Consider the following 19,354-nt stretch of genomic DNA (forward strand, 5'->3'; position numbering starts at 1 on the left):
GTTAAAACTTCTATAATTATTATATAAAGTATATCTTTAAATTATTTGCTACTTTTCATATTGATAATATATTCACTAACTCCTCCTCCTAAGGTAAAATTCCGATTAATAAAAGAGATCACTAGGTCCTCTTCCTTAGGTTAAGAAGTCCTCCATTCCAAATGCATATAATTACTGTATGAGTAAATAAAACTATAATTAGTACCATCAATGAGAGCATCATTTGCAAAAAGATAATTTATTTTTAAAAACAGACATTCAATATAAATGCTGGGAACTATAGAAGTGATAGAAAACGCTAATTTCAGAATCAGATCAAATTTCATTCAAATCTTAGCTTTGTTACCTTAAGCAAATAATTGCTTAGATATTTGGTTTCCTCATCTTTTTACTTATAGCTAAAACAAGGTGACTTGTATCTTGTCAGTTCCTTTTTAAAATGTTTAGAATAGTTCTTAAAATATTTTATGGGATGAAAAAAATTCCCATTTCCTCCCTAAAACTTTGGAGAGACACAAAGGGGAAGAAATAACACAATTAAGATGGCATTCAGATTTTCAATGTAAATTAAAAGTGTATCCCACAAAATGAATGTAATGCTTCTTATTGTCATTGAACTACACTTAGAATCATTCATAATTTTACTGTCAGGTAACAGGGAACTATAATACACTAAGGCACCTTGGTAGGTAGTTCTTAGGCAAACAGTCACTAGAGTGCATTACTGGCTCTCACTGTCATATTAAGGCAGTCTAAGCACTCTAAAGCAGGCACAGGCAAACCACAATCCATGGGCCAAACATTCTTGTTTTGTAAATAAAGTTTTATTGGAACACAAACAGGCTATCATTTACATTGCATCTACAGCTGCTTTCGAACTACAAGGAAGAGTTGAATAATTGTGACCGCATGGCCCACAATTATTTACTATCTGGCCCTACACAGAAAAAGTTTGCTGACCACTGTCCTAAAGCACTGTTACTCAAAGGTTTGGTGTGCACACCTGAACTGTTTGTTCCTGAACGGAAATGACATGAGATGGTGTGAGAACATAAACCAATTACGTTAACCAAGTACAACGGTTATTTCATCTACACTTTTGTTTTCATTGCCCAGCTTTCTCAATGAAGGACTTACAGTCTGGTACAGGTTCCTTTCCTCATAGTGGATAGGTATCAACAGCTCATTAATTAGCTCCTTTGCATACCACTACTCTACAGGTATGTAGCCACAGCAGAAGGAACTCCCCAAAGCTCTAAGGGATAACAATGTCCCTTAGGGACTTATCTTGGCACAGGGGTTTTGTAGCATTAGGTGGCAGGTTTGGTAACTAATTAAATAGGATTCAGAAAATGGTCTTTACATAGACTTTCCTCTACTCTTTGCTCTTCCTAAGATTGAAATTACTCCAAAAATCTTATCTGCTATAGATTTATGTTTCAACAAGGTGAAGTATAACAGCTAACGTCCTTCTCTCCCTATCTTTTCTTGGTGGCAGGAGAGATGAAAATATTTGACCCTCCAAAAACAACTTTTCAAGAAAGCAAGTCAATAATATATTTTGCCTATTTAGCCTCTTTAATTTGCTGAACAGATAGAAAACTATAATAGTAAATTATATTTCTCTTGAAGTAAAAGAATTTTTAAAGTAAATCTATTCTCTGCAAACATTAACAGTATTTCCCCCTGTACTTTAAGTTTAAAATAAATCATGCATCAATTAAAGAATACAGAATGAAATCCTACCGCTAACTTTAACATGAAATTTCCTTGAACAAGTACACAATTTCTAAAGGCGCCAAAGGTAATCCAACTCAAGCAGTTTTCTGAAAAATAAAATTATTCAGGGACAGATTTTTATTGCAAATATTTACTCAAAAACTACTATATACAGCAGAATTTTAATAGCCGTTTAAAACATTTAACATTCAGTGAAACAAAATTTAAGAATTCGAAGCACATTTTAAGAAGTAAAAATGTAGCCTTTTAAATAAATTTTTTAGTACTTTAAAGCAAACTACTGTTATTCGTACTATTTATTTCTATATCTATAATTTTCTAGATGATAAAAAAACAACTGAAAAAATCAATGTAGCAGCCATTTTATGGATAAAATAGGATATGGATAAATTAGGCTAAGTATCCCAAACCAATTTCTTACATCACTGCTTTAGGTCCCATTTGAAGTTCCTATTTTACAATTAAAGAAAAAGTCACGTAAACATGGCAATGCGCCAGGACATGTGTTCAGTTTACTGCTTTACAATATCTACATTATACCATACTTTGGTTTGGCTTCCAGACCATTTTTATGGGTCTATTTCTAAAGATCATTAAAACAATATTAAAAGCATAATAGCTACAGGAGTTTCAACAATGGGTTTCTATTTTATACAACTAGCACATCAAGGATTTCTGCACAGCTTACACACTGACAAAAAGCACAAATATAAATTTATATCTTAATAATTTCACTTTCACTGAAAGTTTAATTAAGGTAAGCTTACAGCCTGGCAGGCTAACACTTGTATGGTGGTACACAGATTCAAATATTCTGTTTACATGCTTCTGACAGTCTGGAATGTTATATTAAATCCAAAATTAATTTTATGTGCATCCAAATTCTCATTAGATCAATTAATTTAGCACTCTAAGCATGCTCCATTTACCAGCATCATACTCAAAATGAAGCCTTCATTAACAATGCCTATCAGTCATTATTTTAAATCAATTACTCCCAAAAGGTATGTGGTTTCCAAATCTCTTCCTTTAAGTTAACTGAAAAGGATACATAAGTAAGAAGAACTTTTAGCTTAGGACTGATAGAAGTTTCAAAAGCTTTATTGTTATAATTAATATTCTAATAATCAATTCATACTGGCCACCAAGTTCTCCTCACAAACTGTTAAATGAGACTTTTTCATTGCAACCTCAACTTTTGCTAAAATCCTGTTATGTTTTAAAGGCTTCTTGGAAATCTGTAGAAATCATGCTATTACCGGTGAACTGATTTCTTTAGGAACTTGGGTTGAACATACAGGTAAGGTGTATATGAATGACTTCCTTCACATTTTTCTCTTTCGGAACTCTACATAACAGCACCACTGAGCTCACCTGATAGCACTGTTCCAAATGTTCTTACGGCTGGTACACTAAACTTAGACTAATAAATTTCAACTTCTTTCTTTTTCATCTGCCAGGTCTACTGTTGTCTCTGTTGTGCTAGGGCTATTTTCTCCAGGAACACTGTCAGCTGGATCGGACACTACGTCATCAGTCTTGGCTGAAGGATCACCACTACCTTTCTGAAGGATCTCTGTGGCTTCATACTCAAGCACCTCTGATGGAGTCAAAGGTTCTAAATGAACACTGCCCTGCTCACTAACGTCAGAACTAACAGATTCAGATTCATCTCTTTTTCTCAAAAACTGATCAATGCTAACATCACCAGATGTTAACCGCAAATCCTTAATATTCTTCGAAGAAAACCTAGCTTCACTGGAGTTGGAATCTTCAATCTGATCACACGAAATTATGTTTCCTGAACTTGGACACATCTTCAACTCTGTTTTCTGACAAATGTGCTCTATTTGTTTTTCCTTTTCTACTTTATCTGCATCAATATTTGAATCATGACGGAAGATATTCTTTAACCCAGTTTTCTGGTCTTCGAGACAGGTATCATTTTCCTTATTTGAAACTGTTATGCTTTCTTCACTTTTTGTTGCTAATGAGCCTTCAGATGAATTTGTATCACATCCATTTTTTTCTTCCTCTGAAGAAGCTTTATCTTGTTTACTGAAAAAATAAAGCCATTTATTATCTATTTCTTCAGAACACAATGTATTTGAATGCTATCGAAATAAAGACATGCTCTTAAAAAAAGAAAAAAAAGGTCAAGGTACATTCACCAACAAGGAAAAAAATAATCCAGGTCCCAAGTCTTTGCCATGTACAATTTAGGAGTGGCCATTTTCTTAGGCAAGAGAGTAAGAAACTCCAGAGTCAGATGTTAAAAGGAGACCTGGGGAATCTATCCAAACTGGTTTTAGTCCTGGTAATCATAACTTTGATCTGTTCACACCGTTGCCTGTCTTCAGTCGAAATTTAAGCATTCTTACTAATTTGTATAAGTACTTTAAGAAGTGAATATATTTGGGAAAAAGCATTTTTAAATGATTTCTATATCCTCTTAGAATGTCTGACCCTATGCAAAATCAAATAAGCATTATTTCTCTAATTTTTAATAATTTGACTTAAAAAAATAAACACATGCCTGAAAACTATATGTAAATATATAACATGCATACATACATAAATATATGTTTGTATACACAAATGTTTATGTGTATATGAGTATGTCTGTGTATTTCCTATTACCCTGGCATGTTAACAGAAACTATACAGTGAATCATAAAACATTAGAAACAGAAGACTTTTTTAAAGAGGATCTCCAGCTCCTTATCTAGATGTTACAATACTTATTTTACCAAAAATATATTTAATGCTTATAGATATCTTATTTCTTCTATTAATCCACCTGGAATTTGGACTTTCTCTGAATGAACTGACAAAATATCAAAGCAATATTATCAAATAATATCAATATTACCAAATGGTCATTTATTATTTACTAACTAATATAAGTTAAATAAGTCTGCTATTTACTTTGTTCTGATCTGTCTTTAGACTATTCTTGGGCCAATACCACCTAGTCTTACCAATTATAAATTAACATGTACTTTATTATTTAACAGAGGAAATCACCTACTATTCACTACTTTTTCCCCTAAGTTGAATAAATTAAAAATGTAAAAGACATTTGTACAAGGATGTTCATAAAAACAGGGCGCCTGGATGGCTCAGTTGGTTAAGCAGCTGCCTTCGGCTCAGGTTATTATCCCGGGGTCCTGGGATCAAGCCCTGCATCGGGCTCCCTGTTGAGTAGGGAGCCTGCTTCTCCCTCTCCCTCTGCCTTCCACTTCTCCTGCTTGTGCTTTCTCTCTCTCTGCCAAATAAATAAATAAAATATTAAAAAAAATAGCAAATACAGAAGGGCACCTGAGTGGCTCAGTCAAACATCTGCCTTGGTCTCAAGTCATGATCCCCAGGTCCTGGGATTGAGCCCCATGTCGGGCTCCCTGCTCAGCCGGGAGTCTGCCTCTCCCTCTGCCTGCCATTCTCCCCTACCTGTGCTCGCTCTCTTGCTTGCTCTCTCTCTCAATAAATAAAATCTTTAAAAAAATAATAAATAGTGAATACAAAAAGAACCTAATATCTAACAAGAGAGCAATGATTTAATAAATTATGGTAGTGAATAGAAAAATATGACTCTTCCTTTAAACATCACTGGTTTCCAAACCAAATCCCATTAGGATTTTTTAACTAAATATTCATTATTAAGCTATAAATTAATTTGGAAAATGGCCTATCATGCATTAGTTATTAATTATTTTCGATCACAGAAAGTTTTCATTTTTCTTCATTTAGACCCTGAACATTTCTCATTTTTGTTATTGTGAATCTACTCTTTTGTCCATTATATTTTGTAATCACACGTTATTGGTACACTGTAAGATTCATATTTTTATACCAAGCTACCTTAATTAATACTTTAATTAATTTCATTCTTAGCTTATTTTCTTGGATTTTATAGGTCAATTATACCATCTGCAAACAATTACAATATTTTCCTCGTTTAAATTTATATAATTTTTAAAATTATTTTTGTTCAGACCTTATTGAACTACAATTTACAGAAAATGTTAAATTATAGAGAGGCGACTAGTCTGCTTTTCTAACTCCTCCATTGAATTTTTGTTAACCACTGCTCCTGTCCCGAAATTCTAAGTAAGAAAGGGCTAGATCATTTTTCTAGTAAAGTCTAAGGGATATCTTCATAAGGCATTATTCGATAATTTTCTTTTCAGGGGCAATAGATTAATTAATCTCATTCAGTTAACAAGCACCCTACACCTTATGCTGTGTAGCTGTATATAAGATACACGGCATAAAGACAGACATGGGGAAATTACTTAATTTCAAAGACAAAATAAAATCATCTTTATCTGGAATTAAGTTCTAATTAGAATGCTAATTTCTCTTTTGCTAAGATAAGGTAAAAACAGAGAGGGAGGCAAACCATAAGAGATTTTTAACTATAGGGAAAAAACTGAGGGTTGATAGAGGAAATTCGATGGGGAGATGGCATAAACAGGTGATGGGCATTAAGGAGGGCACTTGTTATGAACAGCATTGGGTGTTATATGCAAGTGATGAATTACTAAATTCTACCCATGAAACTAATACTATGCTATATGTTAACTAACTTGAATTTAAATAAAATCTTGAAAGAAAAAAAATGTCTTGTGGTCTTTAGCATTGATCAGAGCACTAAATTTTTAAAAGCCAATCCCTGAAGTATGAAAGTTTTAGGTTAAGGTTCACCACAGAAGTAGCTTTATAAAGCTTTTGAAAACACTTTAAAAAAAAGATTTTAAGATTACCTGTTTGCAAAAATTCTCCCCATCTTGTAACTTGTAGGATCTGGTAATTGTTTTCATTTAATAGGGGCAATTAAAATCTGTTAACATTTTATTTACTAGTAAATACTTTTAAAAATTTAACAACTATAAGATGTTTAAAGAATGTTTAAAAGATTGAAAAACTAAGGATCTGCAGTATAGTTTTATCAAATTTTTCTTTTAATTAAAACTCAAATAACAAATAAAATAAAATAAAATAATGCAGCTCAAGTATCAGCTTTTTATATACTTGAATTTCAAGAGATTCAGTTTTTCCTTATATTTACCTTTCAGAATTTGATGTTTCTGTTTCTCCGTCATCCATATTAGGTCTTGCAATTTCCTGAAATGATTAAGAATATGTTTCTTTTATATTCATGGTTAAACTTTAACCACTTTAATTATACTAAACTTTCTGGATTAAAGGAACTGAAGTGTGCAACCTAATATAGCAAAGAAATAGAAAAACAATTTATTAATCTAAAGTATGTACGATAATAATTCTCATAATTAAAAGCAGAATTTTTAAAAAATCTTAAAAAAAAAATACCTGTAAGAATTTCAGTGTACCAGAAGTTTCTGAATCAAGGTCATGAAGCAGTTATCCAATTATAACAATACCTGCTTTTCTTAGACTCTGTGTAAAATGTGCACTATAATGACAATTATTTGAATAGAAAACTAGTAAAACACAATGTGAATTTGAATAACAAGTTGTATCCAAAGTATTTTATATACACATATTAAATACAAACACTTATATGCAACACATCTGAAATTATGGTTTCCTATTTGGAGTCATGTTAACCCTTCCACTGTCAAACCAAGTAATATGAGATGATAGACAAATTAAATATTTTGCTTACTTGAAACGTTTTATAGGGAGAAAAGTATACAGTAAAACTTCAGTGAGCCAGAGGCCAGCCTAACAGTTTGTAACAATTACCAATTATTAAGCACATATGATGCATGAGGTACTATGTTAAGAGCTTTACATCATCTCATTTAATCCTCATATTACACATTCTCAACTCCATTTTTAGAATAGGAAATACAACTACGTAGATTAAATAGAAAACGCCAGGCAATAACCACAATAAGTGGTGAAGACTCAAATCCAGGTCTAGCTCTTAACTACTACAGTGATTGACTGAGGCCTGTGACATTGATAATGGTGTATTAATCACATACATTTCTTTTTTTTTTTTACTCTCCTAAAACCCTGCTAAAATGAGGCAAAGACATAAAACATTTTCATTCATAAAGACCAAGAAAGCACCAAAGCATGCTAATTGTCAATGAGATGTCAATAAATTTTTAGATGGAAAGTGGCTGGAGAAGTAGACCTTGCAACATGGAGGAAGTTACAACTCAATATCTGAGTAGGTAAGTGCAAGGAGAAGAGAATCAACTTGCCCAGAGAACTGAAGCAATCTGGTATTTGAAGGAATTCAGTACATGACCCAGTATGTAAAAAATAAAAATGAAGCACGAGGACTGCTGAGAAATCTAAATGCTCTTTCCCTAATTCACACAACAGACACCTAACCTTTCTCCTACCACAGAGGCTAAAGGTTAACTTTCTGAACTAGAGACAATTTAGACTTGTGAACACCAGGAATGGCAAAGGGAAGCCATGAATTACTGGGAGAAAACAGAAAAATTTAGTCAAAGTCCACAAACTGAATAAAGGTCTCCATAGTTCTCCCTTCCTGGCGCCCAGAATGCCAGCGGCTGGAGGAATCATTCTTTACCACCAACAGCTGGCATCTAGAAGATTCTTCTTTGGAGAAAATTATCAGCCTCGACAGACAAGGTTTCCCATAATGACCTTGAAAGCATCCTCCTCACCAAAGAATCTGTCAGCTCAGCATCGGATTTTCCTATGGTGAAGTCTAAACAATTCCCATACAGGTTGTGCAGGTTGTCCAGAGTGCTAATCCAAGAGGACTGACTAACCTTCACATTATAATCCATGGCAGCTGTTCTCCAAGTGTGTTTCACAGACACCTCGGGCCTCCAAGACACTTTCAGGAGGCAGGTGAAATTAAAACTCTTGGTACAAAAGCAGTAGTGAGTAAACATGCTGGCATCTTAACATGAATCAAGGCAGTGGCATCAAACCAAAACTATACTAGTAATCACTGTATTCTTCACTGGCAAACACCAGCAGTAAAATTCACTTTATTAAATACCGATCTTGGCGTTTGTATCTTTTGCATATTCTGTGTGATAAAAAAGGAAGTATGCATAAAGCACTGCTGTTGTGTACTGAAACACTTGGGTCTATGACTGAGTTGCAAGCTGAACTTTGACACAATTTTTTCCACAGAACATCATTTTTATTTTAAAGGATGGCTGTCAAACTATGAATATTTAGACTTGGTTATTTAGGAGATATTTTCTTGAAAACTGACAAAGTGAGCCTATCACATCAAAGAAAACAACTGATAGTGCTTATTGCCAGTAATAAAATTCAAGCAAGTATTAAATTTTAAGAACACTTGTATTCACCATTGATTAGATTTATGCTAATATTAATGAATGACTTGGTATTATACATAAAACATGTCAAAACTTGCAAGATCTATGTAACTCAGTGAACCAATATTTTCCAATTGACTAATCGATGTTATAAAATTATGCATGAATAAAAGATCCAATCAGACAGACCAATAGATTTTAATGTATCAAAGCATAAAAAGTTCAGTGATATGGAATGAGATTCTATATTGCAAAAAACCTTTAAGAAAATTGTCACTTGTCTATTTAATGTGGTATCAAAAAAAATTACAATTATTTGAAAAGATTATTGAAGTACTAGGTAAGGCTAGATATTCTTCATATATTTTGACCACAATAACATATCACTATCACAACAGACTGAAGCAGAAACATGAGAAACCAGTTTTCTTCTGCTTAACTAGACATTACAAAGACATGCAAAAGTATAAAATGATACCAGTGTTTTAACTAAGTTTCTTGTTTTGGAAAATAGTTATTTTTCAGAAAAATATGCTATTTATGTAACTATATAGTAGGTTTATTAGTTTGATTTTTAAGTTACAAATTTTTTAGATTTCATATTTTTAATTTCTAATATGGTAAATCTAGTACTTTTTGAGAGTATATATAAATGATACCCGTTGAAGTTCTGCAGTGGACAACCTGTATGACTATATAAGGCAGCCCTGTCCCCATTCAACAACAAGTTTTCAATGAACACTGTAGTGCTTTACTCTTTCGTGTATGGGCAGCCAAGGATCACCACACCACTGAAGGCATCCTTTATTTTTTTAGAGGTTTTATTTATTATTTCTTTGAGAGTGAGAGAAAGAGCAAGAACTGGAGGGAGAGGGAGAGAGAATCTGAGGCAGACTCTGTGCTGAGTACAGAGGCCGATGCAGGGCTCGATCTTATGACCATGAGATCATGACCTGAGCTGAAACCAACAGTCAGAGGCTTAACCGATTGAGCCACCCAGGCACCCCTGAAGACATCTTTTAACATCAGAAATAACAAAATATGAATAAAGAAAGGAACTAGGAGACATCAGAGACGTTGCTGGGAACAAAAGGAAAAAATATAATAAACATTTAATATCCCCAAAGAAGTATAAGATGTATTACATCCATTAAACAAGAACAAAAATTATGAAGAGAAAAATTGAAATAAAAATACTAAAGAGGCTTCAAAATTAAATACATGACAACTAAAATAAGAAATTAAGTATAGAAAATCTTTTTAAAAAGATTGAATGAAAAAGACAAGATGGAAGGCAACAAAGAAAATACCATACACTTAGAGGAGTTAATGCAGGAAATACAGTGTCACATCAATAGGAGGAGAGACAGAGAGAGAATGAACAAAGAAAAGTGAAACTTTACCAAAGAAATAATACAAGAAAACTTGCCCCAAACATATATATCCAAATTGTAAAGGCTTATTAAATGCCTACCATGATGAACGGAAAAAGGATGACTGGTGAACATATCATCATGAAATTTCAAAACACTAGAGATAGAGATAATCATTAAAGTTGCCAGAAAGAACAAAATAACCAAAATGCAAAGCAACTGGAGCAAGAATGGCATCAGACTTATCAAAAATAACTTCAAAATTGCATGGGAAAAATGATTTCTATGTACTTCAGCCAAACTATTTTTAAGTAAATATAGTTTAAAACATGCAAGGAGTGAGAAAAGATGCACCCCTTCTGAGGGAGCTGTTAGAGAACGTGTCTCATCAAAATAGGAAGTAAACCAAGAAAAAGGGAACTCCTAGTTCAGAAAATAGGACCTCCAACACAAGAAAGTAGCAAAGGAAAATCCTGATAGAACAAAGTATGCACCAGGGTTAAAGAGCAACTAGTTTAAACTGAAGGAGATCTGAGAGGAGAGATCCAGATTCTCCAACAACGTCTTTTGATGTGTGCAAACATTTGGAAAAAATACTTCCAAATATTAGACAAATAAACCGCCTTTGGAAAAAATACTTCCAAATATTAGACAAATAAACCGCTGTTTTAAAAAACAGCATTAGGTGTATAGAAAACTAAACAAATGAGTCAAGATATATATTGTTTAACTCCATAAAAATAAAATAAGACATAGTAAAGGAAAATAAATCATAGTAGTACTTCCTGGCTCACCACACATAAAGGTCTCAAAAACCAATGTAATCATGCTGAAATCAGTGCTATGTCAAGCCATATTAGAACCTGAGGTAAAAGGAAAAACACATAACCCTAGATACATTTTTGTTTCTTTTTTTTTTATTGTGGTAAAATACACATAAAATTTACCATCATAACCACTTTTCAGTGTACAGTTCAGTGGTATTAAATACATTCACATTGCTGTGTGACCATCAACACCATCCATCCCCATAACTTTTTTCATCTTGTAAAACTAAACTCTATACTTTAATTAAACAATTAACTCCACCTTCTCCTCTTCCCCACAGCCCCTGACAACCACCACTATACTCTCCATTCTTTATGATTTTGACTGTACCTCATATAAGGGGAATCATACAGTATGTCTTTTCGTGACTGACTTATATCTTATTTAGTGTAATGCATTCAAGGCTTATCCACATTGTAGCATACTGTAGAATTTCCTTCCTTTTCACAGCTGAATAATATTCCATTCATTATATGTGTATACCACATCTTGCCTATTCATTCTTCTATAGACGGATACTTGGTTTACTTCCATGTCTCAGCTATTGTGAATAATGCTGCTACGAAAATGGGTGTACGAATATCTCCTTTAGTCTCTGCTTTCAATTTTTTTGGGTATATTCAGAAGTGGAATTGCTGGATCATATGTATTTTTTCTTTTGAGGAACTGCCATACTGTTTTCCACAGTGGCTGTATCATTTTACATTCCCATCAACAGCACACAAGGGTTCTGATTTCTCTACATCCTCATCAACACTTTTCTATTGTTTTAATAGTAGCATTCTAACAGGTATGAGGTGATATTTCATAGTTTTTATTTGCATTTCTCTAATAATTAGTGTTGTTGCATATCTTTTCATCTTAGTGCTTATTTATATATCTTCCTTGGAGAAAAGTCTGTTCAAGTCCTTTACCCATTAAAAAAAAATTTTTTTTTTTTGTATCATTGAGTTTCAGGAGTTCTCTAAATATTCTGGATATTAACCCCTTATCAGATATATGATTTACAAATATTTTTTTTTGTGGGCTACCTTTCTATTCTGCAGATAGTGTATCTGATGTACAAAATTTTAAATTGTTCATGAATTGAATTAATCTTTTATTTCCTTACCTGTGCCTTTGGTGTGATAACCAAGAAATCATTGCCAAATTCAATATCATGAAGCTTCTATCCTGTTTTCTTCTAAGAATGTTATTGTTTTCAGTCTTATGTTAAGGTCCTTGATCCAATTTGAGTTAATGTTTGTATATAGTGTTAGGTAAGGTTCCAACTTCATTCTTTTGCATGTGGATATCCAGTTTTCCCATTACCATTTATTGAAAAGACTGTCCTTTCCCCATTGGTCTTAGTCACCTTGTCAAAAATAATTTCTGCCTATATTTGAGGCTTTATTTCTGGGCTCTTTATTCTATTCCACTGGTCTATGTGTCTGTTTTTATGCTAATACTACACTGTTTTGATTTCTGTAGCTTTGCAGTAAGTTCTGAAATCAGTGTGAGTCCTCCAGTTTTGCTCTTCTTTTTCAAAATGGTTTTAGCTATTTGAGGTTCCATGAGATTCTATATAAATTTTAGGATGTGATTTTCCATTTCTATAAAAGTTTTAAAAAATGCCTTTGGGATTTCTGTACAGATTGCAGTAAATCTGTAGATTGCTTTGGGTGGTATGAACATTTTAACAATATTGTGTTCTAATCTGTGAACATAAGTTTTGTTTCCATTTATTTATGTTTTAATTTCTTTCAGTAAGGTTTTACACTCTTATTTTACAAGTCTTTCATCCCCTTGGTAATTCCTATTTCATTCTTTTTGATGCTACTGTAAAAGGAATTATTTTTATAATTTCCTTTTCAGACTGTTCCTTGTGTATACAAATGCAACTTATTTTTTGTGTGTTGAATTTGTATCCTACTACTTTGCTGAATTCATTTATTAGTTCTAAGAGGGCTTTGTTTTGGTTTTGGGGTTTTTTTTTGGTGGACTCTTCTGGGTTTCTGCATAAACAGGGTAATTTTACTTTCTTTTTTTTCCAATTTGGTTGCCTTTTGTTTCTTTTTCTTGACTAATTGCTGTTTCTGGGTAGAGTTAAATCTAGCTCTAAACGTCTGCTAAATATAGTTGGCTTATTAAGTCCTCTAGTTCCTTATTTACATTTGATTGTTCTATACATTATTTTAAGTGGGGTATTGAAGACTCCAACTGTTATTGTAGAACAGTCAATTCTTCAATTCTCTGTTTTTGCTTCATATATTTAGGTGATTTGTCATTAGTTATATAAATATTTATAATTGTTATATCTTCTTGCTGTATTGAACCTTTTATTAATATATAATGTCCTTTTTCTCTTGTAATCTTTTTTCACTTAGTCTATTTTGTCTGATATTAGTAAAAACAACCATGTTCTCTTTTGATTATTATTTGCATGGAATATCTTTTTTATCCGTTCATTTTAACTTGTGTCTTTATTTTTTTAATTTTATTTTTTAAAAAAGATTTTATTTACTTTTTTGCCAGAGAAAGAGATAGACAGCACAAGCATGGGGAAGCAGCAGGCAGAGGGAGAAGCAGCCTCCCCACTGAGCAAGGAGCCCAATGCAGGACTCAATTCCAGGACCCTGCCGAAGGCAGAATATCAACTGAGCCACCCAGGCATCCCTAACTTGTGTCTTTAGATCTCAAGTGAGTCTCCTGTTGACTGCATGCAGTTGGATCCTGTGTTTTTATCCATTTTGCCAACATCTGTCTTACAATTGGGAGAGTTTAATCCATTTACATTTCAATTAATTACTGATAAGGAGGAACTTATATATGTCATTGTGTTATTTTTTATATGCCTTCTAACTTTTTTTGGCACTCATTTCCTCCACTATTGACTGTGTTTGTTTAGTTGATTGTGATGAAATGTTTAAATTCTTTTTTCATTTCCTTTGTGTATGGTTACTATGGGAATTACATTTAACATTCTAAGGTTGTCACCCTCTAATTTGATTTTATACCAGTTTAAATTCAATAACATACAAAAACTCTGCTCCTTTACAGCTCCATCCCCACCCCTTTAGGCCGTTGTCACAAAATTACATCTTTATAAACTGTGTACCCAGACATGAACTAATAATTATTTTAAGTGCATTAGTTTCCTCAATTATGTAGAAAACAATATTTGGAGGTAAAAATCGAAGTTAAAGTAATGCTAGCTTTTACACTAATATTTTTAATGAATTTATCTCTTAATTCATGTAGAAAACAAAAAATACTTACAAAGCATTCTTATAATACTAGTTTTTATAATTGCCCATGTACTTACCTTTATTGAGATATTTATTTCTCCATATATCTCTGAGTTACTGTGTACTGTTCTTCCATTTCACCATACAGGACTCCCTTGAGCATTTCTTGCAGGGCAGATCTAGTGGTCACAAACTCTTAGGTTTTAGGTCAGAATATCTCACTTTTGAAGGATAGTTTTTTTTGTTTGTTTGTTTAATTTTTTAAAGATTTTATTCATTTATTTGTCAGAGAGAGAGACAGAGAGAGAGAGTGAGCATAAGCAGGGGAAGTGGCAGGCAGAGGGAGAAGCAGAACCCCTGCTGAGCAGGGAGCCCAATGGGGGACTTGATCCCAGGACCCTGGGATCATGACCTGAGCCAAAGGCAGACGCTTAACTGACTGAGCCCCCCAGGCATCCCTTGAAGGATAGTTTTAACAGATATAAAATTGAGTTTTTTCTTTTAGCACTTTGAATATATTGGTCCACAGCCTTTGGGCCTCGAAAGTTTCTGATGAGAATTCTGTTGATAATCTTATTGAGGTTCCCTTGCATGTGATGATTTGTTTCTCTTGCTGCTTTCAAAGTTCTTTGTCCTTTGAGAGTTTGATTATAATGCATCTTACAGTGGGTCTCTTTGATCATCTTATTTGGAATTCACTGTGCTTCTTGATGTTTACATTCATGTGTTTCATCAAATTTGGGAAGTTTTCAGTCATTATTTCTTTATGTCTTTGTCTTTGTCTCTGTCAAATATTCTCTGGGCCTCCCTTAATACGTATGTTGGACTGCTTAATGGTGGGCCCCAACTGCCTTAGGCTCTGCTCACTTTTCCTCAATCTGTTTCTTCTCTGTTCCTTAGACTCAATACTTTCCATTGTCCTGTCTTCCAAGTTTGCTGATTCTTTCTTCTGTCTGCTCAGATCTGTCTTTGACTCTCCCTAATGAATTTTTCATTTTTAGTTAATGTACATTTCAGGATGTCTTTTTGGTTTCTTTTCAGGTTTTCTTTCTCTTTAATATTTCCATTTTGTTAACATACTGTTTTCTTGACTTTCCCCACATATTCCTTTTTTCACTGGGCATCTTTATAATAGTTGTTTTAAAGTCTTTGTCTAGTATATCTGCCATTAGGTCTTTTTCAGGACCAGTTTCTATTGAGTGTTTTCCTTTGAATGGGTCATACTTGCCTGTTTCTTTGTATATCTTGTGATTTTTTTGTTGAACACTGGACATTTGAAACTAATAATGTAGTAACTTTGGAAGTTAGATTATCCCCCTTCCCAGTGTCTGCTGTTTTTGTTATTGTTTTTGTTTCTTTTGATTGTTGTAGGCTGTCTCTGTTCCTGGGTTCAACGGGAGACGTAAACCTCAGGTCTTCTCAGGTCTATTCTGAGCTTTTCTCTGGGCAAGTACAACCACTTTCTAATTTAACTCATATATGTGATTGTTTTTGAATGTCCTAATCTTTAATGTCAGGCTCCTGAAAGGGGAAAAAGCAAAAAATTAAGGGGAATAAAAGGGCACTGTACCTTTAAATCCCCTGGAAGTCACTTCAGTTATAAAGGGAGTGGCTTACAACAATGAGGAGAGGTGTAACTTCAATGTGCCCACTTCTGTGGAATGCTATGGTGAGAAGCATCAATTAGTGACAACGGCACAGATCCTCAATATTTGGAGGCCAGTATCCTTTCTGGCCACTCTGGTCCCATAAGCTGTGTGCACGCTGTTCCAGGAACATGTGCACAGCTGCCTGCCATGTGGCTGAGGGTAGGGGATGGGCAGCTGCTACTGTGCTGAATGCTTAAATTGACCGATATTAATTGCAACATACCACCCAAGTCTTCCCCTGGAAGTTGCAGGCATTCAACAGACTCTAGAATTCCAAAATACAGGAATATTCCATTTTATTGCACGTCACAGATACTGCATTTTATTTTACAAGTTGAAGATATATGGCAACCCTGGCACCATCCAAGCCTGGATGACAGCTTATCTGTTTACTACATAGTTTACTAAATGTTTTCAGCCCACTGTTGAGACCCACTGCTCAGAAAAAAAAAAAGAAAAAAAAATTCCTTTCAAAATATTACTGCTCATTGACAATGTACCCAGTCACCCAAGAGCTCTAATGGAGATGTACAGTAAGATTAATGAAGTTTTCATGCCTGCTAACACAGCATCTATCCTACAGCCCTGGCCCAAAGAGTAATTCCGACTTTCAAGTCTTATTATTTAAGAAATACATTTCATATGATTATGGCTGCTTATACATAGTGATTCTTCTGATGGATCTGTGCAAAGTCAACCGAAAACCTTCTGAAAAGGATTCATCGTTCTAGATGCCGTTAAGAACATCCATGATTCATGGGAAGAGTTCAAAATATCAACATGAATGGGAGTTTGGAAGAAGTTGATTTCAACCCTTATGGATGACTGAGGGGTTCAAGACTTCAGTGGAAGAAGTAACTGCAGGTGTGGTGTAAATAGCAAGAGAACTAGAATTAGAAGTAGAGCCTGAAGAAGTGACTGAATTGCTGCAATCTCATAATAAAACTAATGGTTGAGGAGTTGCTTCTTATGGATGAACAAAAAAGTGGTTTCTTGAGATGGAATCTACTCCTGGTGAAGATGCTGTAAAGACTGTTGAAATGACAACAAAAGATTCAGAATATTACATAAAGTTCATTGATAAAGCAGTGGCAGAGTTTAAGACGACTGACTCCAATTTTGAAAAAAGTTCTATTGATCAGCCAGTAGCCATCAACGTGGAGGCAAGACCCTTTACCAGGAAAATATTATTACTTGCTAAAAGCTCTGATGATGGTTAACATTTCTTGGCAACAGAATAATTTTAATAAAGGTTATGTACTTTGTTCTTTTAGATACAATGTTATTGCATACTTAATAGACTATAGTATAGTGTAAACATAACTTTTATATGCTCTGGGAAACCAAAAAATTCATTTGACTTGCTTTATTGCAGTATTTGCTTTGTTGCAGTGGTCTGGAACCAAACCTGCAACACCTGTGAGGTATGCCTGTAGTTACAGCAGACAGATTCTGCCACTACAACTGTTGCCTGGGTGGGAAAATAGATTCCTGGTGCTTTCTACTCTTTCATTTTCCCAGAATCCCAGAATTTTTTTCCCCCAACGCATCAGTTGAAAAGTAAAAAGTAGGTGTATTGAACTAATGAAAGTAATTTAAGTTTAAACATTTCTACCAAAACCAGAATTTATTATTTCACTTTACTGGCTTTAAGGGAAGCAAACACAGCAATATTTTCAAATCTAGTTCTTTTCCTGCCTTGCTTTCAAATAAGCAAATTGTCATGTTTACCCATTTCTCTTGACCAAGTGACGATTTTAAATAATTTAAAACTAACTTCAGCTTACTGAAACATCTTTCACAGGATGCTACTGTGGCTACTATTGTTTTAATATTTTGATTAACACCTTGCTAATCAGTTTTAGAGGACCCAAATACAATTCTTAATTTAATATGACAATTTGTAAATACTGTGATAACCTATTCTACATGAAATTTCTATGAACTTAACTTGTTAGGATATTTAAGAACGAGTCAGTGGCTGCTTCTTGTAAATCAATGTCAATATAGAAAATAACTTTTTTCTGGCTTAAAAATTCAAAATCTGAATACACTTCACTTAATTTTTCACGTATATATTTCAAATATGAAGTTAGTACATTTATAATCTTAAAGTCTATTCAATAAGCACTTTCCCTATAATTATCAATACTCTCACACTCCCTGATTTATGCATTTCTAATTTCTTTTATTTTGTCTAATTTTGAAATTCATGTGAATATTTACATCTCTTGCTCAAGTTTTATATTCACTGAACACATTTTTAAAATTATTTTCTTTCTTTCATGCATTTCTAATTTCTTTTATTTTGTCTAATTTTGAAATTCATGTGAATATCTACATCTCTTGCTCAAGTTTTATATTCACTGAACACATTTTTAAAATTATTTTCTTTCTTTCTTTCTTTCTTTCTTTCTTTCTTTCTTTCTTTCTTTCTTTCTTTCTTTCTCTAAGCAAAGGGACAGGCCTTTTATTAAGCACACAGCTTTATTTATGGTCATTTTTCTGATTATAGAGTTTTATTAACTTTTGCCACTTTGTTCAAAATATCATCCCAGACAGATAATTTGTGTAAAAATCTAATATATTTGTACCAAGATGCTTTTGAGTTCAACATAATTTTGACATTTGATATTATATCTTTTCATATTTGATAAACATCTTTAATTTGTATGCAAAGTGTCTCAAGTGCATTTAATCTTGATGCCTATATCTCTGATTTTAATTTGTTTCTAGAATAGACAAGACTATTCCATCTGCTTGTTGAATTACCCCACTCCCAAAATAGATATCCTTTCCCTAAGACTAAAAAAGACAATCATATTTAAATTCACAGGTGAGGCATTTTTTTATATTAAATTATTATTATGAGCTGAGCAAAGCACAAATTTGGCATAATTATTTTTTGGGAGAAATATTGGCTTGTACACTCTTGTATACATCTGCCATATCTGCCTCATTATCATACCCTGGGCAAGACAATTTTTATGTAAATATAATCTCTTTCTAACTTATTGATAATTTCATAAGCTAGATCATATCTACTCATTCTTTAAAACAAAAACAGTTCTGAGATATAATTGTCCAGTTTTTTCTTTCATTTCAATCAAGTCAAATAAAGCTCTCCCCTTACCATATTATTCTTAATGTAAATATAACTAATAATCAGACACATTTACTCATTCATAATGGACTATATCTGGTTTACAAAGAGTAAGGAAATATATTTTGCTTCTTTTATTCTCCGTAGTATTTCAGATTTAACATGA

General features: G+C 33.3%; 1 protein-coding gene across 7 annotated transcripts in view; it reads right to left on the bottom strand.

Annotated features, from left to right (window-relative positions):
- Window positions 1–1,555: 1,555 nt before the first annotated feature.
- ZNF280D (zinc finger protein 280D) overlaps window positions 1,556–19,354 on the bottom strand; it is a 297,062-nt gene continuing 279,263 nt past the window's right edge. For all 7 annotated transcript variants that reach the window (XM_087859137.1, XM_087859136.1, XM_045789542.2 and 4 more), the window contains 2 exons: window positions 6,812–6,867; window positions 1,556–3,798 (listed from right to left, as the gene is read on the bottom strand). In XM_087859137.1, coding sequence (XP_087715263.1) covers window positions 3,174–3,798; window positions 6,812–6,867 — 681 coding nt within the window. In that variant the 3' untranslated portion in view covers window positions 1,556–3,173. The remainder of the gene's footprint in view (window positions 3,799–6,811; window positions 6,868–19,354) is intronic.

The sequence above is a fragment of the Ursus americanus genome, chromosome 36, assembly GCF_024610735.1.
Source record: "Ursus americanus isolate L20-20 chromosome 36, mUrsAme1.1.p, whole genome shotgun sequence".
In the NCBI taxonomy this organism is placed as follows: Eukaryota; Metazoa; Chordata; class Mammalia; order Carnivora; family Ursidae; genus Ursus; species Ursus americanus.